This window comes from Panthera leo, chromosome A3 (genome assembly GCF_018350215.1).
Source record: "Panthera leo isolate Ple1 chromosome A3, P.leo_Ple1_pat1.1, whole genome shotgun sequence".
In the NCBI taxonomy this organism is placed as follows: Eukaryota; Metazoa; Chordata; class Mammalia; order Carnivora; family Felidae; genus Panthera; species Panthera leo.
Window position 1 is genome coordinate 26,433,008 of NC_056681.1, and position 26,063 is coordinate 26,459,070.

Below are 26,063 nucleotides of genomic sequence, written 5' to 3' on the forward strand. Positions count from 1 at the left end.
ATATAATATGAAACAAACTTAACAAAATTTTAAACACAAAACACAAAAGTTAAAAGAAATGTCATGCCTATTTCCCAGGCCTATCTCAGGAGCCTCCACGGAAAACCATGTGAGGCATTTCTTTGTCGCTCTTTCTTCATTTTATGTCCCTTTACCTGTTGCTATTTTTTTTGTAATGCCAGCATTCCAACTCAATCTTTATTTTCCACTCCCACCCTCCTTTCACCGGAAAATTTTAAATGTTTAAAGAAAGTGGCAGTGTGTCAGCCAAGGGCTTGTCATTTTCAAAAGCGTTAGTCATTTATGAGGACACCTTTTTGTAGGTACAATAAATCTGATTGATTTTTATTACACATCTTAGTTTAGAATCACTTTTACATTCCTAGACAAAGAGATGATACAAATAAATATCAATTGTAAAACTTAGAGCCCCAAGTATTGGCATATTCTTTGTCTAAAGGTAGCCAAAGAGAAGGTCACGATCAATAGCAACTCCAAAGAGCCATAAAGCCCACTGCCTCCTGCCTGCTCCAGGATCACTCTTTTCATAAATAATCTCAAAAGCATTTCATTCAAGAAAACAAGGGCTGGGAGAAAGGTGGCAGATTTCCAAACAGTGCCAGGCAAAACCTCGCGCAGTAGACAATAGCCAGGCCCACTGTCCGTATCCAGTTCCTTCTGAGCATTTTGATTATGGCTTTTAGAGTGTATTAATAGCCCCATTTTTGTCCACTGATGGTGTTGCGATGGCCCAAGGTGTTGTTTACAGCGAGCCTCGACCGTAAGTGGGAAACGTGAGGCAGAACTGATATCCCATGTTCACGGGGAATCGACACTTCTCAAAAACTTGGCGACAATTCTACATTCAGTGAGGGAGGACTTACAAGAGTCAGACAGGAAAAGCAGAGAGTGGCCCAGGCCTGAACTGCAGAACTCTCTGACGCCCTTGGTCATGGAGGTGTGGGTGGTACAATTCAAGCAGCATGCAGGCATTCGACGGGGAACAATCCAACATTAGGTCAGAGTCTCAAGAAAGTGCTTCATGCCTATGATTTGTGGCCGTGGGCTCTGAATCCAGGGACCTGGGAGACATGGGACTTGAAAATATGAAGCCAGATACATTCCTATTGATCAGAGCAAAAGGGGGCTGGATGGGGGTTGCGCACACAGTCTCAAACTCCTTCTCCCAGATGATCTTCTTAGATCCCATTCAGACTTGCTTCCACACTTCACTAGCTGCTGCTGGCGTGAAGACCCTCAGATGGCTGGGAACATTCTAGCATGACTACAGGCGCAAAAACCAGGTGGGTCCTCTACACAGCTGGCTCAGTTCAGAGCCCAAAGCAGCAGCTTCCTGGTAGCAATAAGACACTCTCCTGTCTGCTCTATTCAAATATTTATCGGATCCATTTGGAGAGAAGAAAAGCACCGGAGACTGCTTGGGGAGGGACAGCTTCGCCTCCTCACAGGTGTTCTACTTTGTTTTCACAGGCTGCCAGACGAACACAGCTGCGTGTAAGGCAAGCTTGTTTTAATAATCCTGCCTGTCAACTTGCCTTTCTTCTTTCACCTTCTTAGAAGAGTCCCACGGTCACTCAACCACCCTTGCTCAGAACAACCACCTTGAGACATCAGTATTAAGGTACAGTGTTAACTGCGGTGTTCAGGTCTCAGATTTGCTAGATGAGTATTTTCTGCCTATGGAATTCAGACTAGCTGTGAGGGAATGTGGTGCAAGAGACAGGTGTACCTGGCAGACAACCCTCTTAGACTATCCACCTCATCATTCGGTTCCTACTCAAACAGGTAAATCTTAATAAATAGGAAGCAGGGTTTGATCCCGAGAAAGATGAGGGAAGGCTCCATTATGCTCTGGGAATTGCTGACAAGGGCCCCAGGTTCAGAAAGAATGGTAACTAAACAGGAGATAAGCTGCCAGATGCCAGATCTCCATTTGTAGACTGCTAAGACATTGCACTTGGTACCTCCTCTTTCCCACAGGCTCTGATCCAGAAATGTGCCCTGGGAACTCAGCAGCAGAGTTAAAATAGAACTCAAGGCCCACCTGAGTCGCCACTTTCCTGGGGCACCGTGCCAGCAAGGTGCACCAGGGTGGCCAACCTGGGGACTCCTATTGTCTCCTTAGGCTTGGCTCGTGGACTCAGACACTCACATGGGAGCGCATCCAGCCTGGATTAATCAGTCAATGGGCCTTTAATACAGACAAAGGCAACAACTGCACATTAGTGTATTTCTAAAACTGGACAAGTCCTTGGTCTCTCTCTTACAGACACACATGGACACACTCAAAGAACACAGGCACCACTGTGCTTGCACACCCACACACACTTATGAGCTGCTCTGGGGTCGGGGGGGGGGGCGTGGGCAGAAATGAGTAACATTCACCTAATGACCAACATAAAATGAAGCTTTGAATTTCAATAATACAAAGAACTAAAACTTACAGACCAAACTAGTATATGTAAAGGGGAATTCCTAACTCTCTCCTCTGAGCCTATTCAATCACGCCACCACTCCTGGCCCCCACCTTGGGCTCTGGCTGCAGGGAGCCACAGTTCTAGGTGTTCTGCTGAAGGCAGGCAGGACTCCTTTGCTCCCGTCCGTTATATCTTCCTCTCCCACTGCCCCGAGTCTCACGTCTCTGTCTCTGCACTGCCTGGTCACCCTTAAGCAAATATGGAACAAAATGGGGAATTCAAAAGTGCCACTGTATGTCTCGTTCCCCCAGCTCTTGTCCCACCAGAGAAAGCAGAGCCGACCTCCCTTTTCCCACAAAACAGGCCCACGACTGAGCATGCTCTGGAGGCAGAGGATGGGCCTGGGCAGGGACACTCAGAGGATGCGTGCAAGGGAAAAGATGGTGACAGATGAAGAGTAAAGTGACATAGTGTATGGATGTGGCATCAGCTTACAGATTTACGTCTTTGACAGGATGGTCGTGGTTTTAAGGTTTTTAAGAAGCTGTTTTCCCTAAACTCTCCAAGGAGGCAAAGGGAATGTTATTTCTATTGCTTCCAACATTCTTGGAAAACGTTTCCTTATTCAGCAGTTCCTGAACGACAGATCCCCTTCTTACTGAGGTGCTCGGATCATGCCTATCGGGGGCTTGGATCCGTAAGAGAATTCTCATTCCACCTACAGGAACAAGCACCTATTCAAGTTCTAGGGCATTTACTTTTCAACCTCACTGTCATTTTATCCTGAGGCTCCAAAGACTTGGTCCTGCTCAGGTGACTCCCGATTCTGCCCTGATGTTCACTAAGAAAGGAGCTCAGTACAAAGAATAAGCTAGAAAAGGAGAGGTGAGAGGAAGGGAGGTTAAGCAAAGGGAGAGGAGAAGGCAAGGGAGAGGGGAAGCAAGGTCACTGGTCATTCTCTTGCTTTCCACTTGGACTATCACACTTTACCTTACCCATGCATTTCTGAGATGCTAATTAAAGGGCGTTTCCCAGAGTTGCTGAGTGCCAGATGAGGACCAGCACATTTCAACCAGATTCAGGTGGTTCATCTGCAAAGAGGCCATAGCTTCTCCCCAGGGGCACGGTTCTGAGTTTGGGCTTGAGTCCTCTCGGCGGGTTTTTGCTTGTCTCTTCTCTCAGAAGGCAAATGCTATTTACACCCTGGGAGAGGAGGGACTGGCTTTATTTTGGAACCAGCCCTCGAGACTGTGGGTAAAGCTGAGATGCGGGGGTTCCTGAGGAAGAGGAGGAGGGTCCCGACTTCCTTCCGCTTTTGGGCCTGCAAAGGTCAAGCACATGTTTACATTTCACGTCCCTGCCTCTATCTTCGACACAGATCAGATGCCTTACCTCATCAAGGACCCTGAGCCTTTCCTTAATGGCCTGAGAGCCGGTATACTTTCAACTGTCAGGCAGCGCCTGACCCTCGGTGCGTGGCCAGGGTGTGACAGCTCAGGGAAGGGACCTGGTTCTCAGAAACTGTTCTTCCATTTAAATCAGATCTTGACTGTCTTCTCCGAATTGGTAAAAAAATATTAAGTGTGCAGGTAGAATTTCTTCCATTTTTGCTTTTTTACCCATTTGTTTTCCTTAAACTTCTAATCCAAAATTTAATAAGGCAGAATTTCTAATTTAGCATCAAATTAAGTACTTGGTTATTCAACAGGTTATTTAAATGAAGTCAATTCAGCACTGAGGTTCAGAGCCTGGGTGGATTCAGACACACCGAGGTTTAAACCTTGGCTTTGTACTTACATCTTGAATGTGGCTACTTTCTCAAACTCTCTAAGACTCCGTTTTCTACACTGTAAAATGGGATTGATGATAATATTTCTCTTTTAAGTCTTTGCAGGAAATCATGAAGAGAATTTTTTTTTAAGCACTCAGAACTGCCTAGTACCTGGTGGGGACCAAAGAACTGCCCCCTGCTTCACTAGAACCCACGATCCTTATGGCAGGAACTGGGCACATCGGGCATTCTGGTATTCATAACACCTGGCATAATGCCTGAGCCATAAATATTTGTGGAACAAATAATAAACACAGGAGCAATATGGCAATACTTTCTGGCGTGTTCTGTGAAGCCTTCCACGATAAACCTCAGCCTTCGTTTGTCCTTGTTCAAACATGTTCTGTTTAACCACAGGTCATCAAAAGTCACTCACCTGGCCTTGGATTTCTTATTTGTAGTGCTTTCAAAGGATGACGCATCCACCTGTATCTCATCTTCGTCCTGCAGGGCCGCGTCCAGGGCAGCCTGGACTTTGGGAGCGATGGCGGGGCCCTCATAGTCTCTGGTGGTCCGGCTGGGCATGTCCAGCTCTAACAGCACGATGTTTTCTGCCTGCAGAAACAGAGCCATAACCAGTGAGGCTGGTTTCCAATCAGACACAGAGAGCGCAAGCAATCTAGACTGCCCCCCCCTCCAAAAAACAGAACTGCACATTTCTTGCTACTCAGAGCCTACCAAGAGCCTGTAGAGACACAGTTTTATAACTTTTTTTCCTGGTGATGGTACAGATGATTTTTATCTTCTTCTCTAGGCTTTCCTTTAGTTCCTTAAAAAAGAATTTTTTTAAACAATGAACATATATTATACCCTAACGGGAATAATCAGGGAAAAGAGTAAATAGAACCCATTTACTGCAAACAATGGGAAAATATAAGGAAATATAAAGAAGAAGATCATAATCACTGATCATCTCACCACCCCCAGCAGCTTTGATGAACCTTTTGGGGAGGAGACAGGCCTGGAGCACATATATAGAGGGTGTGTGGCATATATAACCACATTTCAAAAGTCGTACTGGGTCCTGCCTCATAACTGGCCTTATGGCTGGATTCCCTCAGCTGATATCCTGTGGCGGGCCTTTCCCTGGCTCCCACACACCGAGATGGGTGTGTAGAGGGGAGAACACCTATGGTACACAGCTCCTCCTCCAGGTCCTCCTACCCAGTGGAGTCCAAGCCCCGGAGCCCCAGAGGGGGCAGGAAGTTGCCACTGCAGGGAGAAGGTGGGGAGATGGAGTGGCTCCCTCGATCCACTTTATATATGGAGATGCTGCTTAAAATCTCTCTTAATGGAGTGGGTCCATTGCTAACAACATCTGAGAGCCACTGCTTTAAATTCTACCTCTGGATCAGGTTAGGCCACTGGAAACCCACATGTTTTGATTTGTAGGCTTTGAAATCATGCTGTGTCGAGACATGAAATAATGGACAAGGTGTACACCCTCTGAAACTGCTACAAAAAAAAAAAAAAAACGCTTCTGAGGATTCCACCTGATACATCATTCACCTTCCACTATAGAAAACCCCACCTGATGTATCTTTTCTGCTTTTGCTTCCTTTATTTTAAATAACTCGATGCCAGGAGAAACAGCACCTGATGAACTAATTAATCCCCATCTGTTTTGCTCTGGCGGCCAAGGGACTCAAAAACAGTTTAAAGTTTTCAAGTGAAAATCTTTCATTTAAAAAAAAATAATACAGGTTCCCCACCAATATAAAATACAGATAAGCAAGGGCGCCTGGGTGGCTCAGTCGGTTAAGCAGCCGACTCTTGATTTTGGCTCGGGTCCTGATCTCACGTTTCGTGAGATAAAGGCCCACATAGCGCCTGCTTGGGATTTTCTCTCTCTCCTCTCTCTCTGTGCCTCCCCCTGCTCACGTGTGTGTGTGTGTATGTGTGTGTATATGTGTGTGCGTGCGCGCACACACACATACTTGTTCTCTCTCTCTCTCTCAAAATAAACTTTAAAATACAGATAAGCAAAAAGAAGGCAATTTAAATTGAGTGCACTTCCATTAACCAGAGGTAATCAGTTCATATTTTGATATATTTCGCAGCTGGTTTGATTCATATGTAAACCTCTAGCACCAATTGTTTTAGAGCTTAACAATACATTGTGTCTCCTGGTTCATCCACAGGACCTGCTGCATAGAGGAGGTGGGAGGGTTCAATGAGAGAAACCACTAAAACGCTGAGTACATGCCTGGCATACAGCAAACACTTACAAATAGAAGCTCGTACAGTATTATTATTGTAAAATATGTTTGGGTCGTTAAATAGTCCTCAATTATGTCACTTGAAATGACTACCTGACCGAGCCACATTCCGTTAAATGGACGTACCAGAAGTTCTTTAACTCATCTCCCGTCATTACACACCTGCATTCCCTCCAGCATTCGCACAGAACCATTTGCAGGCTTAGTGGTGATGTTTATCGGCCATTAGGACAGTGTGCTTGTACTCTCCTCCTTCCCTAGTCCTAGTTTTCTAAATCTCATTTGATTTTACCTTTTTATTCATAATTGGTTCTTTTTAGTTGTTATTTATTTAGTATATTGCTTTACTATTTGGCATCATTGTTATGTTAATATAAATGTCCCCAGAAACCTCTGCAAAGAGTCAGGATACAAACTCTGTAACTTTGCAGAATGGTGCGTAAGAGTTTACACAAATCTAAACTCCTCGAAAAGAGAGAGGGGAGAAACACATGGATGATCTTCTCACCCTGTATCGGGCCTCTGGACGAATCATCATGGACATTCTTGCGTGTTGGCTCAATGGCCTCTTATATCCCACAGCTGAGACTGGCCGCTTCATCATCTGCTGGTTCCTGGAAATGGACTGCAGTGGTTAAAGCCTGGCTGGAGTGTGTCCCACAGTCCCAGGATCATCCTGTGGAACCAACTCTCAGAAGACACTGAGCCTATTTAGACAGAACCTGAACCAAGTGAAGCCCTGGACTGAAGGCTGCCAGGCGAATGGGGCAGGAGCTGCTGCTATTTTCTGTTTGAGCCACATTCCGATCCAAATGCTTAGTGTCCTGCATCTCTTAAGCTGGAAGGGATGAGTCATCCTCCAGTTCTTAGGTGGCAGGCGTAAAACATGGCTGTCAATATTCCCCGCCCCCGTGTCCCCGGCAGACAGTCTCCCATGATTCTAGCAAGACCCAGGCTCAGACTGAAAATCCCCCTCAACACCCCGCCAGGCTGCCACACAAGAGGGCACCTAGGTACTGCCCCTCACCTGGCCTAGCACACTTCACTTGACAGCTCGGGAAGCGGAAATTCAGGAGTTTGGGAAAGGGTGTGAGTTCACTGTGATAGTCTCCCAATTCCTAACACCACTCTGCCGTCTTTTACTTCGGGGACCTTGGCAGTCACGGAGTCAGAGATGCGGCTGGTTCCAATTCAAATGATTCACACTGTGTTCTTTCTTACCAAACCCCTCGGGCCAAGGTCAGCTTGCCAACATTCTTCCCCTCCTCCCCACCTTAAAGTCAGTAGGGACTTACTCCAGTCTGGTTATAGGATGTAATTTCCAATGGTCTTCCTCTTCGTCAAAGAAGGATCTATTCATAATTTTACTTTTTTCTTCCAGGGGGATAAAGTTTTCTATAATAAGATGCCTGTAAGAACACACATACATGAGTGAACACAGGTAGAGAAAGAATGCAGATGGAGTACTGGCTACCCGGTGCCATGTGTAGGAGGTCATTAGATGAGAGTCAAGCCACTCAGCAAACATTTACTGGGCAGGCACGATGGGCCCACCATCATACAGAGCTGGCATACAGACATGAATGACACTTGGTGAGGTAATGGTGCAGCCGTCTTAGCTGTGACAGGTCCCGACGGTGGGCTGCCCTAGCACTACAGGGAGGCCACTTCTGCCCGAGGAGAAGCAGCTTGAGAAGGTGAAAGGACTGCAGAAAAGTGACCATGCCTGGGCCGTATCGGAGTGAACGTGTGCTACCTGAAGTGTCTTCTAGAGGGCCACTGGGACTGCCAACCCAGCACATTAACTTCCAAAATACGGAAAACCGATTAGGAATTAAACGGCCTTCTTCTAATCCCATGGGTTGTTGCCCAAGCTAGAAAGCTCTCCGTTCCAATCACTAGGACACAGAGCAAGCCTGAGTGGATTTCAGTCCCTTAGACCACTGAGAATAAAGACCTCTTCCTGAGAACAGTCTTTGCCTCAGAAATGCCGGGGAACATGGCAAACAATGAAACTGGAACCCACTGGGTTGTGTCTCTCCATGGTGATAACTGTCCCCTGCCACATCTCTGTATTCAGGCTTTCAAAACCTCAGGACAGAACAATGCCAAAGGGGTGTTAACTGGGAGAGACACACAACAAACACCACTGAGGTGGAGGTGGAGGTGGAGGGTACTGACCTTGAGAAAGAGGCTGACTCACTGTTTAGTCAAAAGATATAAATAAGAGAAATAACAATGAAAATGGCTTCCCTAGGGAAAAAATATTTCAGAGAGATTAAATTTTCTATTCATTTTATTTGACACATGTAAGAAATTGTTTTTTGTGACATATATTGTATTTTTTGCTGATTTTAAAGCTTCTATTTACGGTAGAAAATGTGAAAAATACAATTACATATAATGTCACCATCCAGAGATAGCTATTATTAATGGTTTGACATATTCTGTTCTGATTTTTTTTTCTAGGGGTACATACCCAGAAAGAGGGCAGACTCACTTAATTTTAAGGGCTCCTTCCAAATTTAAAACTTGGTCATGAAAGAATCCCTCTGAAGAGGTCGTTAAAGAAAAACCCCAGGGGTTGGGGTGCCTGGGTGGCTCAGCTAAGGTCATGATCTCACTGTTTGTGGGTTCAAGCCCCCCATCAGGCTCTGTGCTGAAACTCGGAGCCTAGAGCCTGCCTCAGATTCTTTGTCTCCCTCTCTCTTTGCCCCTCCCCCACTCATGCTCTGTCTCTGTCTCTCAAAAATAAATAAATGTTAAAGAAATGTTTTTAAAGAAAACAATTCCGTATACAATAACAAAGAAAAAAACAAACTTAGGTATACATTTATCAAAAGAAGTGCAGGGGGGCCTGGGTGGCTCAGTCAGTTAAGCATCCGACTTTGGCTCAGGTCATGAACTCGAGGTTTGTGAGTTCGAGCCCCAGGTAGGGTTCTGTGCTGACAGCTCAGAGCCTGGAGCCTGCTTTGGATTCTGTGTCTCCCTCTCTCTCTGTTCCTTCCCCACTCACGCTCTGTCTCTCTCTCTCACAAAAAAATTAAGATTAAAACAAAAATTTAAAAAAAAAAAAAAGAAGCACAAAGACTTTTGCACTGAAAACTACAAAACATTCTTAACAGAAAAAGACGATCTTTTTGGGGCACCTGGGTGGCTCAGTTGGTTAAGCTGCGACTTCGGCTCAGGTCATGATCTCACAGTTCATGAGTTCGAGCCCCACATAGGGCTCTCTGCTGTCATAGCAGAGCTCGCTTCGGATCCTTTGCCCTCCTCTCTCTCTGCCCTTCCCTTGCTCACACACATACACACTCTCTCTCTCTCAAAAACAAATAAACATTAAAATTATATTTAAAAAGAGAAAGTAAAGAAGATCTAAATAAATAAAAAGACATCCCATATTCATGGATCAAAAGACTTAACTGTTAAGATGACAATACTCTCCAAATGGATGTCTAGATTCAACACAATCCTTATCAAAATCCCAGCTGGCTTTTTCACAGAAATTGACAAGCTGATCTTAAAATATATATGGAAATGCAAGAAACCCTGAATAGCCAAAACAATCTTGAAAAAGAACAACAAAGTCGGAGGACAACTTACTACAAAGCTACAGTAATCAAGGCAGCATGGTATTGGCATAAAGACATACAAAAAGATCAATGGAACAATATTGAGAGTTCAGAAATAAACCCTTACATTTATGGTCAACTGATTTTCAACAAGGGTTCAAAGACACTGAATGAAGACCCTTTCAATAAATGGTGCTAGAGGGGCACCTGGGTGGCTCCGTCAGTTAAGTGTCCAACTCTTGGTTTCAGCTCAGGTCATGATCTCACAGTTTTGTGAGTTCAAGCCCCAAGTCGGGCTCTGCACTGGCAGTGTGGAGCCTGCTTGGGATTCTCTCTCTTTCCCTCTCTCTCTGCCCCTCCCCTGCTCATGCTCCCTCAAAATAAACAAACAAACTTAAAAAAAAATTATATAAATGGTGCTGGGACAACTGGATATCCACATGCAAAAGAATGCACTTGGAACCCTACTTCAGACTATACACAAAAACTAACTCAAAATGGATCATAGACTTAAATGTAAGACCTAAGACTTTAGGACTCTAAGATGACCCAAGAGAATTGAAAACATAAGTCCACAATAAAACTTGTACACAAATGTTTGTAACAGTAGTATTCCTAATAGCTAAAAGACAGAAACCGTCCAAAGGTCTATCAACTGGTGAATGAAAAACTAAAATGTGATATATTCATACAATATTATTCAACCATAAAAAAGAATGAAATATTGGTATGTGCTATAACACATATGATCCTTAAAAACTATACCAAGTGAAAGAAGCCAGCCACAAATGGCCACATTAAAAAAACAACAACATGTGGGGCACCTGGGTGGCTCAGTCGGTTAAGCATCCGACTTCGGCTCAGGTCATGATCTCATGGTTCTCGAGTTTGAGCCCTGCATCCAGCTCTGTGCTGACAGCTCAGAGCCTAGAGCCTGGTTCGGATTCTGTGTCTCCTTCTCTCTCTGCCCCTCCCCTGTTCACGTTGTGTCTCCCCCTCCCCCCTCTCAAAAATAAATAAACATTAAAAAACAACAACGATAACAACAACAACAAGAACAACAACAACAACATGAGGTGACTGGTTGGCTCAGCCAGTTAAGCGTCTGACTTTAGCTCAGGTCATGATCTTGTGGTTTGTGAGTTCAAGCCTCGCGTCGGGCTCTGTGCTGACAGCTCAGAGCCTGGAGCCTGCTTCAGATTCTGTGTCTCCCTCTCTCTCTGCCCCTCCCCAGCTCACACTCCATCTCTCAAAAATAAATAAATCTTAAAAAAATTTAAAAAAAATTAAAAAAACAAGAACAACAACAAATGGCCACCTTATTCCATTATAAATTTATACACAATGCCCAAAATAGGAAAATGTAGACACAATACCAAAAGTTAAGGCGACAAAAGAAAACACAGATAGATTGGGCTACCTCATGATGAGTCTTTTGTGCCACAAACAAAATACCATAAAGAAAACGAAAAGGCAACCCGCAGAATGGGCGAAAATACCTGCAAACCACGTATCTGATAAGGGACTTTTGCCAGAATATATAAAGAACTCTTGTAGCTCAATAATAAAAAGACCCAATAAATCACCCAATTTTAACATGGGTGAAGGATTTGAACAGGCTTTTCTCCAAAGAAGATATGCAAATGGCTAGACAGCACATGAAAAAATGTTCCACGTGGTTAGTCATTACAGAAATGCAAATCAAAATCACAGAGAAATACTACTTCACACCCATTAGGATGGCTACACTCAGAAAGACAGACAGTGACAAGTGTCAACAAGGATGTGGAGAAATTGGTGGTGGAAATATAAAACGATGCAGCCATTCAAAACAGTCTGGCAGTTCCTCCAACAGTTAAACACAGAGTTACTGTACGACGTAAACAATTCCACTCCTAGGTAAATATCCCAGAGAGATGAAAACATGTCCATACAAAAACTTGTCCATGAATGTTCACAGCAGCAGCATCCATAATAGCCAAAGAAGGGAAAGAGCCCAAATGTCCATCAACTGATAAATGAAATGTGTGTGTATATCCATACTATCCATTACCATTCAGCCATAAAAAAGAAGGAAGTCCTGACATGTTACATTCAAGGATGATCCTTGAAAACATGTTAAGTGAAAGAAACCAGTCACAAAAGGCCACATATTATAGGATTCCATTCATATGAAATGTCCAGAATAGACAAATTTATAAGATAGTAGATGAGTAGGTACTTAGGGCTAGGGTGGGGGAGGCAGGTAATAAGGAATGACTGCTGATACAGGGTTTCCTTGGGGAGGAAGGGGGACAGAAAAATGTTCTGAGATCAGATTGTGATGATGGTTTTACAATCCTGTAGACTTATATACCTTTTTTTTTTTTAAGTAGGCTTCGCGTCCAGCACAGAGCCCAACATGGGGCTTGAACTCACAACCCTGAGACCAATATCTGCGCTAAGATCGAGAGTCAGATGCTTAACCAACTGATCCACCCAGGCACCCCGACTTGTATACTTTAAAAAACATTTTTTTTTAATGTTTATTTATTTTTGAGAGAGAGACAGACAGAATGCAAGTGGGGGAGGGGTAGAGAGAGGGAGACATAGAATCTGAAGCAGGCTCCAGGCTCTGAGCTGTCAGCACAGAGCCTGACACAGGTCTCGAACTCACAAATGGTAAGCTCATGACCGGAGCCGAAGTCAGACGCTTAACCGACTGAGCCACCCAGGTGCCCCCGGACTTGTATACTTTAAATAGGTGAACTGTATGGTATGTAAATTACATGTCAATAAAGCATTTTTAAAAATAGCATTGTGGGGGCACCTGGGTGGCTCAGTCGGTTAAGCGTCTGACTCTCTCTTTCGGTTCAGGTCATGATCTCATGGTTTTGTGAGTTTGAGCCCCACGGTGGGCTCTGTGCTGACAGGTGCAGAGCCTGCTTGGGATTCTCTCTCTCCCTCTCTCTTGCCCCTCCCCCTCTCATGCTGTCACTGTTTCTCTCAAAATAAATAAATAAATAACTTTTTAAAAAATTTAAAATAGCACTGTGATCATATATGTAAGTATGCAGGAGTGAGATAACATGAGGTTAACATTACATGAGGTTTTAGAATATTTCGATGAAAAGATAAATGAAAAAAGGTTGTTTATCGGTGAATCTGGGTGGTGGGTATTCATTATACCATTCAGAAAATTCTAGTTAATAAAAGATCCCCTCTTGTCAACAGAGGCTGGAGCCTTTAAAAGCTTCAAGAAGTAGGGTGGAAGGAAACCTGGAGATCATCTGGTGAAGTCATTCACTTAACAGATGGGATTCAGAGACAGAAAGTGACTTTCTCAAGAATAAACAGAAAACAGACAAGGTGGCAGGAGATGATCTAGAGAGAAGTAGGCAGGGGCCCTGTCCTCAGAGACATGTTTCGTACTGAACAAGCAACCACCCAGCAAATGGCTGGGGGTGCCACGAAAGGCCCAGAACTTACTTGAGTTTCAGCTCCCTGGTGAGCTCATTCTGAGTCTGCTCCAGCTCCTGACGCTCCTTGATGTGCTCTTCTTGGAGGTCATGGATCTCTGCCTTCACCGCCTGAAGCTTGGAGAACAGCTGGAAGCGAGGCGAGAGGCAGGTGAGGAGGGCAGCCCTCCAGACAACAGAGTTCTTCCCTACCCGCTCCCCACCGCCAAGTCTCAAGACACCTCTGCCTGGCCTCGTTCCTTTATACCTTCTTGAGTTTTTTGGTCTTGATGTCCACCTCTTGCTGCAATGAGCTGTATGTCTCTTTAAGTTCCAGGGTCTCCTCATCTCGACTTTCCATCTGTTGCTGGATTTCTCTTTCTCGACGTTTCTGAGCAACATCACAAAATTCATCAGCTTGCCTAGAGACAATGTCTGTACAAGAACACAGGGCTGGGGGGCTCCAGATCAGAGTCTCCCGCTAGGAAGGGGCTAAGCACCTCGTTTCCACTCCTTCTGAAGAATCTAATACAAGAGACATTTTCTCTGTAGCGTTAATGCACCGTATCCCACCCCCTTCTCCTCAAAAAGGAATGAAAAGTCACCTGCTCTGCGATTTCCTGCCGTTTCTGCTCCAGGATTTTCTGCTGTTCATTTGTGTGATCTACTATATTTTTCCCTCCAACAAGCAGCTTACTCTCCATGGCCTGAGTGAGAGAAAAAGTAGAATCCATCTCGTGACTGATCTCCCTCAGAACGTATCTCCTCCTGGGGAAGCCTGTAAAACATAACGAGCTCAGGACTGAGCCGAAGGGGTGAACTCTGGGGGAACACAGACTGTGCTCGGCAGTGTCCTTACTATCACCGCTGTGGAGCTTTACCTTAGAAACACTGAAGATGTAGCTTCCCCAGGCATACAGGAATTTCAGCTTTCTTTGAAAAAAAATTTTTTTTGTTTTTTTTTTGGTTTGTATGGACCAAGCATTGACCCTACCTAAAACATATTGAGTACCTCCTACGTGCTAGGTACTGGGGATGCAACTGAATACAAATCACAAGGCTAAAGAGTTCCCTGAGGGCCGCGGACAAGTAAGCAGGCTCTTAACCTATGGAGTCAGACGCCATCATGAGGAAAACACAATAATAATGGGAGAGGCCCATGGGAGGGAGAGAATTCAGGCTTTTGGAGGGAGTCAAGAAAAGCTTCCTGTCTCAAGAGCGCTGAAGTAAAAATAGGAATTAGCTAAGAAAACAAAAATGTTATGTGTGTGAGAGGGTAGGGTAGGGAGTACTGATACGTGAAGTTGGCAAAACAACTACGGGTCAGTTCAAAAACCTCAAAGACTAAACTTGATCCTGCAAAGCACACAAATCATACTGACTGTTCTTTAAGCATAACGTTACACAGTCCGATTTGTGTTTTAGAAACATTCTTCCCCTACCACAGGAAGGGTGACTGGAAAAGGACAGGCCTGGTGGAGGGAGACCAGAACAGGAGGCTGTTTTGAGGATCCAGGCCTGGGCTAGGGCAGCAGTGGTGGGAGAGAACAAAGAGGATGATGGGTCCAAGAGAGCTGATGGCACAGGACTCAGAGGCCTTGGGACTGACTGGGCCTTAAGGGAGAACGAGGGACAGCCAGCAGGGATAACTCCTAGGGCTCTGGCTTGACTGAGAAAAGGTAGGCAGGAATAGGCTCTGGGTGGCCGTGGTCATCTCTGGAAATGTCCAGTAGGCAGAGACATCAGGCTTGGATGCTAGACGGCTCTGGGCTGGCTATACAGATAGGACACCCTGAGCATTTAGATGGTACCTGAAGCCATGGGAATGATTTGCTCCTGAAAAGCATGGAATCCACAAACTCCACAACCTTGTTTTAAAGAAACTTATGAACATTAATGACAGCCATCTTTCAGTGAGCCCTTGAGCCTGTTTGGAAGTGACTGGACTGGATTATCAACCATCCCCTTGCCACACACACACACACACACACACACACACACACTCACACTCCTTCCAGCTCTAAAGTACTTTTGTCCTATGATTTTACAGCATCTAGAGATCTCAAGAAACAGAAGTAATACCATTCTGCCATAAACAAAATGTGACCTTGAGGTTATATTGAGTCTTGCCACACTTGGCCTCTGAGAGTCGCCCAAATAACCCAAGTTGCTTAGAGCGTCTATCTAGGTGTTCCTGGGCTTGGTTAATAGATGTGATCCTAAAACCCAGCATGCAAACCAAACATGGGCACACCCTGTTAACACTTCAAGTGCAGGAGTGAAGAGGCATGACATAGAGGCATTTGTAGTGAAGGAACCCACAGGACAAGGTGACCTTCTATTTGTGTTGTATAGAACTCCATGTTCATATCAGGTCTTGAAAGCTCTGGAAAAGACCCCTGCTTCTGAAGTAAAACAGAACCCAGTTCTGTGAAAGGGCTACTATGAAGCCACAGATAAAGCATGGCTTCATACAGCGATGGGGAAAGGAGAGGAGAGGAAGCGGTCACTGGTCATTTTTAAATTAAAAAACAAGGATACATTTGAGAGTTGAAACCAGATTTTGCGTGAATTCACTAAGAAAGAACCCAACACCTCAGAGCAGTTCTGGCTTGTGGTCAGGCAGTGGTCATCAGATTGCCAGGGTTAGCTCTGTCCCCTCCTCTGCCATTAAAGCCCCGTGGCAGCCCAGAGTCCAGCCCATTGGCACCAGAAAGAAAATGCCCAGGAGTCCCCGCGTTCTAGAATGCTACTTGGCCAGTGACTCACAGAGGTTGGAGGCTGAGGGAAGGGGCTGACTACAAGGGCATAAGGAACTGTTCTGTATCTTGTGTCACAAGCTCACTGCATATTAAAGCCACAACGAGATACCATTTTATATACACCGGACACACAAAAATTAAAAGTCGGAGAGTCACAAGTGCCGGTAAGGATGAGGCACAACCAAAGCTCATAATGTGCTGGCAGAAGCTTCCATTCACATGGCCACCTCCGAGAACAATTTGTGATTATCTAGTAAAATTAGGACTGCACATACCCAAGGACCTAATGGCGCCAGATAAGAAATTCTTGCTCATACACGTTCTCCTGGAGCCAAGTACAAAAACATTTGTGGCAAAAAATGGAAACAACCCACTATCAGGAGAATGGAATACCACATGATTCTCAGAGCGGTAATAATGAATGAATCACAGCTCCAGGCATCACTATGGACAAATCTCATTACGTAAGGTTGAGCAAGTAAAAGCAAATTGCAGCCGTGAGATTCCACTTATATAAAGGTAAAAAATTATGTGAAACCGAAACTATTTTTTTAGACATATATACATAAATGGGAAAACTATAAAGAAGAGTAAGGAAATAATAAAACACCAAACCTAAGACAATGTTTACCTCTGGGGGAGGGGGACACGAAGAACTCGTAGATGCAGGTTATGTTCTATTTCTCACGCTGCGGGGCGGGGAGCGGGGCATGGGCGTCGGTTTTATTGCTGGTTTCTATACCCTGCACATATATAAAAATTATTCTTCCTATGCATTCGATATTTCGTGTTTTAAATTTGAAGAAATTGTTTTTATTTCAGTTCCACAAACCCTTACTGGACACCGGACACCGGAAGCTGTTGGGAACGTAAAACTGAAAGGGCCATCACCCCTCATCTCATTTTTTTGGCGAAAACAGAACGCACTGAAAGAGGAAAGGGCCTCAGGGAGGCTCCGGTACCTTGATCTTGGCGCCCAGCATCTCAGCCGCATCCTTCTCCCGTCGCAGGTCCTCCATTTTTTTCTCCTTCTCCTTCAGCAGCCTCATCTTCTCCTCTGCAACCAAGCTGTGGTCCTCTACAATGGCCCGCTTCTCAATCTCCAGTTTTTCTTGCTGTTCCCGCCAGTAATCATCCTTATCATCCCCTTCCTCCTCACCCTCTTCTCCCTCCTCCTCCTCCTCTTCCCCACCCCCACCACTGCCACCACCTTCCCTCCGCTTCTCTCGCCTCTTCCTTCTGCCAATGGACCGTTTTTTCCAGCTGGGCCTTGAGCCGAGCAATCTCTTCCTGGAATTCTCGAAGGAGGGCATCTTTAGGGTCCTCGTTGACCCTTGGCTTGTTCTTAATGTTTTTGGCACGGTTGGCGTACCTCAGAGTGGTCAGAGTCTCTTCTACGTTGTACGAGGCAGGTCCCACGTTGGCCACCATTACAGTTTTAGCATTGCCACCAAGAGAATCTTGGAGGAGCCTGGTGAGCTTTGAGTCCCGATACGGAATGTGAGTGCTCTTGCCGTCTACCAGGGCAGAGATGACATTACCTAAGGCTGAAAGGGACAGGTTGATCTTGGTCGCTTCCTTCAATCTTTCTCCTTGTGCACCAGTCTTGGCTTGCCGTTCGCTGCCAGCAAGATCCACAAGGTTCAATTTCCCTACACGGATATGGTTTTCTCCATCAAGGCCCACTTCGCTGCACTCAATGGTGATGACAAAAATTGCATGAGAGCGTGAACTGTGCTCGTTCATGTTGGTAGCACCGACAGAGCGGTTCTGGTTCCCCACATTCATCACGTGCTCTATTTCCTTCACGCTCTTGGTGACGAAGGAAGACAGGTCTTTCACATACACTCCAGTGTCAGGCCTCTCTTTGAGCTCAAGCCTTTTGGTCTGATCCTTTGAGAGCAGATCTCGGATCTCCTCCTGATAGATCTCCAGGTAAGAAGCCCGGACCAGGTACTGTTGATTCTGAGATCGAGAGATATGGGTGAAGATATGATCAAAGGAGTTAGGGATGACCCCTCTTTTCTCAGGGTCACCACGTACTCCTTCCATCGTGTACGTTTTCCCAGTCCCGGTTTGTCCATAGGCAAAAATCGTCCCATTGAAACCCTGCAGGACAGAGTCCACGAGTGGTCGGAACGTCTCATCATAGAGTTCAAACTGCTTGGCATTCCAGTCATAGACTGCATCGAAGGTGAAGGTCTTGGGCATTTCGTGGGCCACTCCTTTGGGGTTCTTCACTGATACCTGCCCCAGCTTCACGTCCACATCCACCACTTTATCATATGAAGCCGCCTTTTCCTTGCCATTCATGGGCCGACAGCGAACCACCACCCTGACTGACTCCGAGCTTTTTAGCTTTGACATGATGAACTCTGGCCGGATTAACCCTTGAGGGCTATGAATCCAAAATGTCTCAGGAGGCTAAGGTCCTAGAAAAAAAAGCAAAAGTAAGTAAGGACAGTACAGTTGTCACCGGGGGCTGCTCAACAGCACCTGACACACCCACATCACCTTTGTCTTACCAACCTTCTGATGGCTACATTAAATGACTTGAAGGGGTGCCTGGGTGGCTCAGTAGGCTCAGGTCATGATCTCACGGTTCGTGGGTCCGAGCCCCATGTCAGGCTCTGTGCCGACAGCTCAGAGCCTGGAAACTGCGTCAGATTTTGTGTCTCCCTCTCTCTCTCTCTCTGTCTGCCCCTCTCCCACTCATGCTCTGTCTCTCTCTTTCTCAAGAATAAACAAACATTAAAAAAAATTTTTTTAGGGGCGCCTGGGTGGCTCAGTCGGTTGAGCGTCCAACTTCGGCTCAAGTCATGATCTCGTGGTCTGTGAGTTCAAGCCCCGCGTCGGGCTCTGTGCTGACAGCGCAGAGCCTGGAGCCTGCTTCAGATTCTGTCTCCCTCGTTCTCTGTCCCTCTCCTACTCATGCTATGTTTCTCTCTCTCTGTCAAAAATAAACATTAAAAAGTTTTTTTTTTAATTTTTTTGATGACTTGAATGCACACTGTAGTTCTTCACCAGGTCTTAATGAGCTGCAGCGGGAAAGGAAAAACTTTAGTCCACCAGTAGTGTGCACAAGCTCGTCCTCCCTCCACCTGGCACTTTATCTCAGACTACAGGATGTGGCAGCTCAAAACCTTTTCAAAGCCTGGATGATCTTCCATCCTGCAGAACTACTATGGCATCTACAGAGAGCAATTTGGAACCATCTAGCAGTACCTTCCGACGCAGCAGTTGTATTTCTAAGAATTTATCCCACAGATACAAGGATATTCATTGTGGCATCATTTGTGGGAGCGACAGACTACAGCTACAGACTGCCTGGGACTGCCCATCAAGAAGGGGCTGATTAAATAAATTAAACATATATAATAGTATATACAGGGGAATCCTATGCAGTTACTGAGAAGAATGTGCTAATCTAAATGTAACCCTACACTAAGACGTGCTGCTAACTGAAAACAGTAGATGGGACACAGTGTGTACAGAATGGTTAACACTGTGTAAGCATGGGGATACGCGGATGCATGTTTATGTTTGACAGACAAAACAATATTATTAGAAGTATGCACATAGGGGCGCCTGGGTGGCGCAGTCGGTTAAGCGTCCGACTTCAGCCAGGTCACGATCTCGCGGTCCGGGAGTTCGAGCCCCGCGTCAGGCTCTGGGCTGATGGCTCGGAGCCTGGAGCCTGTTTCCGATTCTGTGTCTCCCTCTCTCTCTGCCCCTCCCCCGTTCATGCTCTGTCTCTCTCTGTCCCAAAAATAAATAAAAAACGTTGAAAAAAAAAAATTAAAAAAAAAAAAAAAAAGAAGTATGCACATAAAAGCAGTGACCACGACAACAAAGTGGTAACAGTGGCAGCCTCAGCAGGGGGACTGTGGGCCTAGAGGACTCTGAGAGTCAAGAGAGAGAAAAAACTTCACTGTGCACTTGTTTGTGCTGTTTGAATTTCCCATCTCGTGCCCATAATTCTCTTCCACCCTAAAATCATAAACTATGGCTTGTGCAAAATGTATTCAAACAGAGAAAGCACTTATTCAATCAACAAACTTAATACAATCTGAATGCAAATAAGAAAATAGGTGTTAAGAATGTTTTTTAGGGGCGCCTGGGTGGCTTGGTCAGTTAAGCGTCCGACTTCGGCTCAGGTCATGATCTCGCGGTCCGTGAGTTCGAGCCCCACGTCGAGCTCTGTGCTGACAGCTCAGAGCCTGGAGCCAGCTTCGGATTCTGTGTCTCCCTCTCTCTCTGCCCCTCCCCTGTTCATGCTCTGTCTCTCTCTGTCTCAAAAATAAATAAACGTTAAAAAAAAAAAAAAAAAGAATGTTTTTTAAGTAACTTCATCTGGTGGTGGCAGAAAACTCGGGGAACAAGAGAAAGGATGCTAAAGTGGGTCCTCTGGGAAGGGGAAGAGAGCAAAGAGATCAGAGTAAAGAGGTATGTATGAGGACCTCAAATTCCCAAAAACCTCGGTGTGGGTTTTTGGTGTTTTTTTAATAGGTAATTCTCATGCTTCTTGATTCAAATCGCTCTTCAGTGACAGGTCCCTTCGCCTCACGTGTTCTCTAGCCACCCAAGTCCCTGCCCACACAGCAAGTATTATTAGCTTTTTAATCTTCCTGAGCCAGTTTATGCATAGCAAGCAAATATGTTTAATACATACTTACCCTCCCCCCCTTTTTTTTAAGTTTCTTTATTCAAGCAAATCTCCACACCCAACGCGGGGCCTGAAGATCAAGAGTCACGCGCTCCTCCAACCGAGCCGGCCAGGCGCCCACTTGCCCCCTTCCTTTTTAACGCAAGCGTAGAAGGTTATACACAGGAACAACAGTGTCCAGCACCTTGCCTTCCTCAATAACAACATAACTTGGAGTCTGTTCGCTCAGTAGACACAGAGTTGCCTTATTCCTTATGACAGCAGCAAAATATCCCACCGTACGTACGGCAGCTTAAGTTCTAGTATTAAGCTGTTTCTGGTATTATTGTGAAAAAACTGGAACCACATCCTTGCATGTGTGAGCAAGTATAGCTGTAAGTTAAATTTCTAGGTGTGCAACTGCCGGCTCACAGGATATATGCATTTGTCATTTTAATAGACACTTAGAACAGTGATAACAATGTCTTTTTAGTTGTGAGGATGACCTATTCCCTGCCAACAAAGGAGTGGCAGAACGTGAAGCAGTGACGGGCCATTCTAGGCAAATGTGCTGCAGGTTAATAGAGAGTCAATGTGTTCCCCCACTAAGCTTTTATAAAAGATTCTTCTGCTGCTAAGCACACGGAAACACGAAAATTTACTTTTCATACTTCTCTAGTTGTTAGATGTAATAAAATAATGTCTAGGATGAAGAACCAGAAAACCTCTTACCCTCTCTGAACCCATTTTCTTTAAAATTGGTAAAAGAGGGATAATGCTCCTTCCTGGTGGATGATCGTGACACTAGGCAGTACTTACAAAGGCGGAAGCACTTTATGAACTAACATACAGCGGAATTAAAATCAACTAATACAGATTCATCCAAAACCTTTGTCAAACGATCATTCCAGAGATGACTAGTGAGCCCTAACTTTTATTCTCTTGTTCAGTTTTATAGTTATCACCCTGAAAAAAATCAGATTAAACTGAGATCCAAATACTTAATCCATGTTCAATTAGAGAAGTGAAGCTCCAGCCATTTAAAGAAAAGCATGTAAGACAGTCCCTCGTTCATCACTTTCTATACGCTATTACAATTTTGTCTGATGATAAGAAAGAACTAGATGTTAGAATGGCCGGTCTGGTCTCCCTTTCTTTTCCAGGGCAATGGCCCCCAAGCTACCACTGCAGCTGATCCCTTGCCTGTCTCTACCTCCATGTCAGCAGAGACCTGCAAAAGTCAGGGGCCAAGCTCAAACCCCAAGCCCCGGAGCCTCCCGTGGGGAGGCCTCTGCTGCAGCACATGGGATGGTTTAGACAAGATCCCATAGACTTGGAGTAAGAAACGTAAGGGAGGGAGGCTGGTCGGCTCAGTGGGAGGTGCATGCGGCTCTTGATCTCGGGGTCATGAGTTTGAGCCCCATGTTGGGTGGACAGTACTTAAATAAATAAAACCTTAAAAAAAAAAAAAAAAAGGAAAGAAAGAAAGAAAAGGGACGGCTGGGTGGCTCAGTTGGTTAAGCGTCCGACTTCGGCCCAGGTCATGATTTCACAGTTCATGGGTTCGGCCCCACGTCGGGCTCTGTGCTGACAGCTCGGAGCCTGGAGCCTGCTTCGGATTCTGTGTCTCCCTCTCTCTCTGCCCCTCCCCCACTCATGCTCTGTCTCTCTCTCTCTCTCTCAAAAATAAATATTAAAAAAAATTTTAAATAAATAAAATAAAATAAAAAATTTTTAAAGGAAACATAAGGGGGGTAAGAGGAGAATGGGTCAGAGGAGAGACCAATTTTTCTGCATTACAGAAGAGGCAGAGCTGTCCAGCTTTTACCTATCAAAACAAGGTGGCCCCGAGCCTGTTTAAAAAAATGAAAAGGTCCGCCGCAGGGTGACCGTATATTTTTTGCGCTCTTCCAAACGATAAAAACAAAGGAACTATAATGACCTACAATCATGCTTAAAATGTTTCAAAAAGAAGGACTTCCCAAAGCCCGAGTCCTCTTAATTAAATCTCAACTCAGAACACAGAATAATACCATTTCTTTGCTGAGCTCGCTGAGCTCGACTGCACGAGTCATGTATTGTTGCCATACTGCTTCAGGAAGATGGGCTAATTTAATTTCCTGCCACCAGGGCTTAAAAACTTGCTCTGGGTCCTCCTCAGAGGAGAGGGTTTTCTTGGAAGGATGCCCTGACGCTCTTTCTTTGCTTTATTACCTTCCTTACTCTTCTTCTAGCCGGTCTAATTGCAGTGATAAATCTTTAAAGGAACTCACAGCATTGCCAGGAAAGAAGCAACCACAGGTCAGCAGCTCGTCACCTTCGTCCTGAATAGCTTTTCTGTTAGAACTGATCATTCCGACGTTAACAACCACCGTCTGAATGGCCACTACCCACGAAAAGCTGAGTTTCTCCCTAACTTCACCACTTTTGTCCGCTGAGGAAGTCAGTTACGCATTTCTCATGGCGGTCACACGCTTCCAGATCATTCTCCAGCTCTTATACTTGGGTGAATGCACCCTCATCTTTGCTGGTTGTCACGGATTCTTACCTCACATTCTAGAAGTAAGTGTGGATTGGATTCTCACTAACTATTGGCTTCCTATAGAGATTCTAGGACAGAGGTCTCAAACTGGTTACGTTCTTCTACCCGAAGCATTTTATTTGGTCCATTTTATTTGTTTAAATAAAAAAAAGAAAGCCTCAGCAATTCCACTTCTATTTATGTGTATGTCCTAGTGAAAAACCTTTGAATGTGAATGTTTACACAAGGAAACACGGACAAGGATGCTTCCTGCAGCATGTTAAAATAGAAAAGCTGGAAACAATCTAAACCAGGGGAATTGAAAAATAGCATATGGTGTGATCATATCATACACACTATACTATTCAGTAGGAATACATTAGAGCAGGGGTTAGCAAGCTCTAGCCCAGGGGCCAAATCCGGCCCACATCCTGTTTTTGTAAATAAAATTTTATTGGAACATAGCCATACCTCCTCTGTTTACACATTACCTATGGCTGCATTAGCTATAAAATATCAGAGTTGAGTAGCTGTAACAGAGACAGTCTGGCTCAGAAAACCTAAAATATTTACTGCCTGAACTTTTACAGAAAAGTCTGCCAAGCCTGAATTAGACTTATATATGTTTACATGGATAAATAAACAGGCTGAGTGAAAAAGCAAGTACAGAGTGATAATTATGATTAAAAATTTATAAAACAACAAAAAATTTATAAAATAACATGGTGCTCATAGAGCTGCATTTGTAAGTATTAAAAAATGGGGGGGCGTCTGGGTGGCTCAGTCGGTTGGGTGGCCGACTTCGGCTCAGGTCATGATCTCGCGGTCCGTGAGTTCGAGCCCCACGTCGGGCTCTGTGCTGACCGCTCAGAGCCTGGGGCCTGTTTCGGATTCTGTGTCTCCCTCTCTCTGACCCTCCCCCGTTCATGCTCTGTCTCTCCCTGTCTCAAAAATAAATAAAACGTTAAAAAAAAAAAAAATGGGAAAGATATACAACAATTTATGATAGCAGCTGCCCAAACTGGGCAGGGTGAGAGGTGGAGAATGGGATTAAAAATGGGAAGGATATTTTGGAGCGCCTGGGTGGCTCAGTCAGTTGAGCGTCCGACTCTTGATTTCTGCTCAGGTCATGATCCCAGGGTCGTGGGGTCAGCCCCACAGAGGGCTCTGCTTGGAGCATGGAGCCTGCTTGGGATTCTCTTTCTCTCTCTCTGTCTCTGTCTCTGTCTCTCTCTCCCCCTTTGCCCCTTTCTCCTGCTCATGCGCTCATTCTCTCTAAAATTGAAAAATTTTTTTAAATAATGGGAAGGATATTTCAATTTTATCTGTAATATTGTATCATCCCTCTTAAAAAAATAGAACAGGGTGGGGTGCCTGGCTGGCTCAGTTGGTGGAGCATGCGACTCTTGATCTAAGGGTGATGAGTTCAAGCCCCACATTGGGAGGTGAGTTTACTTCAAACAAAAAACAACAAAATAAAACAAACAAACAAACAAACAAAAACCCCAGGGAAATGAGGCTTGAAGAAAATAAGAGAAAATGTTAACTGCTGTCAATCCGGATTGTTTCCCATATTATTTTCTGAATATGTAAAAATTTGTTTTCTCAAAAAAAAAAAAAAAAAAAACCAAAACACCCATTTCACATTAAAAAACAAACAAACCAGGCTTGGGGCACCTGAATGGCTCAGTCAGTTAAGCATGCAACTCCTGACTTCAGCTTAGGTCACGATCTCATGGTTGTGAGATGGGGCCTGTGTCGGGCTCTGCACTGATGGCGTGGAGCCTGCTTGGGATTCTCTCCCTCTCTCTCTGCCCCTCCCTCCCCTACCCCACCCTCCCACTCATGTGTGCACTTGCACACACATGCTCACACTCTCTCTCAAAGTAAATAAATAAACTTAAGTTTCTTCAATAATAAAAAATAAAAATAAATTTAAAAAAAAAAACAACCAGGTTTTCTGCTTCTCTTGAAGAATAGGAATATCTGACAGCCCCTAGCCCATGACCCAAATGGCAGCAATGGGAACTGAGAAAACACCTGCTACTTTGGAGAGCCCAACCTCTCCAATCTGCCCCAACCCTGCTCTCTACAGTCACACCCAGCATGCTTTGCCCATTTGTATTTCCTGCCTGGCTCCTATAGGCATCTTTGTCTATAACCAAATTCACGTATACGTGATCTGATTAAGAAAGGCCTGCCATGCAAGTCTTTTTTTTTTTTTTTTTAAGAGGAGGTTTTCTTTAGACCTTTATCTTTTTAAATTGTTTTTAAATGTTTATTTAATTTTGAAAGAGAGAGAGACAGAATGTGAGTGGGGGAGTGGCAAAGAGAGAAGGAGACACAGAATCCGAAGCAGGTTCCAGGCTCTGAGCTGTCATCACAGACACCGACACAGGGCTCGAACACACAGACTGCGAGATCATAACCTAAGCCAAAGTCAGATGCTTAACCAACTGAGCCACCAGGTGCCCCTAGACCTTGATCTTTTTTTTTTTTTTTTAATGTTTTTATTCATTTTTGAGAGGGAGAGAGTGCCCGAGCAGGGTAGTGGAAGAAAGCGAGGGAGACAGAGGATCTGAAGTGGGCTCTGCGCTGAGAATGGAGAGCCCCATGCAGGGCTCGAACTCACGAACCG

At 44.9% G+C, this 26,063-nt stretch overlaps 1 protein-coding gene across 1 annotated transcript; it reads right to left on the reverse strand.

Annotated features, from left to right (window-relative positions):
• Positions 1–333: 333 nt before the first annotated feature.
• KIF3B (kinesin family member 3B) lies at positions 334–23,434 on the reverse strand. Its single transcript, XM_042931290.1, is given in 10 exon segments — positions 334–3,759; positions 4,646–4,824; positions 6,997–7,102; positions 7,784–7,897; positions 13,529–13,647; positions 13,766–13,888; positions 14,103–14,204; positions 17,222–17,515; positions 17,517–18,691; positions 23,178–23,434. Coding segments are annotated over 9 exon segments (2,244 nt in total). The 5' UTR covers positions 18,627–18,691; positions 23,178–23,434; the 3' UTR covers positions 334–3,662.
• Positions 23,435–26,063: the final 2,629 nt, after the last annotated feature.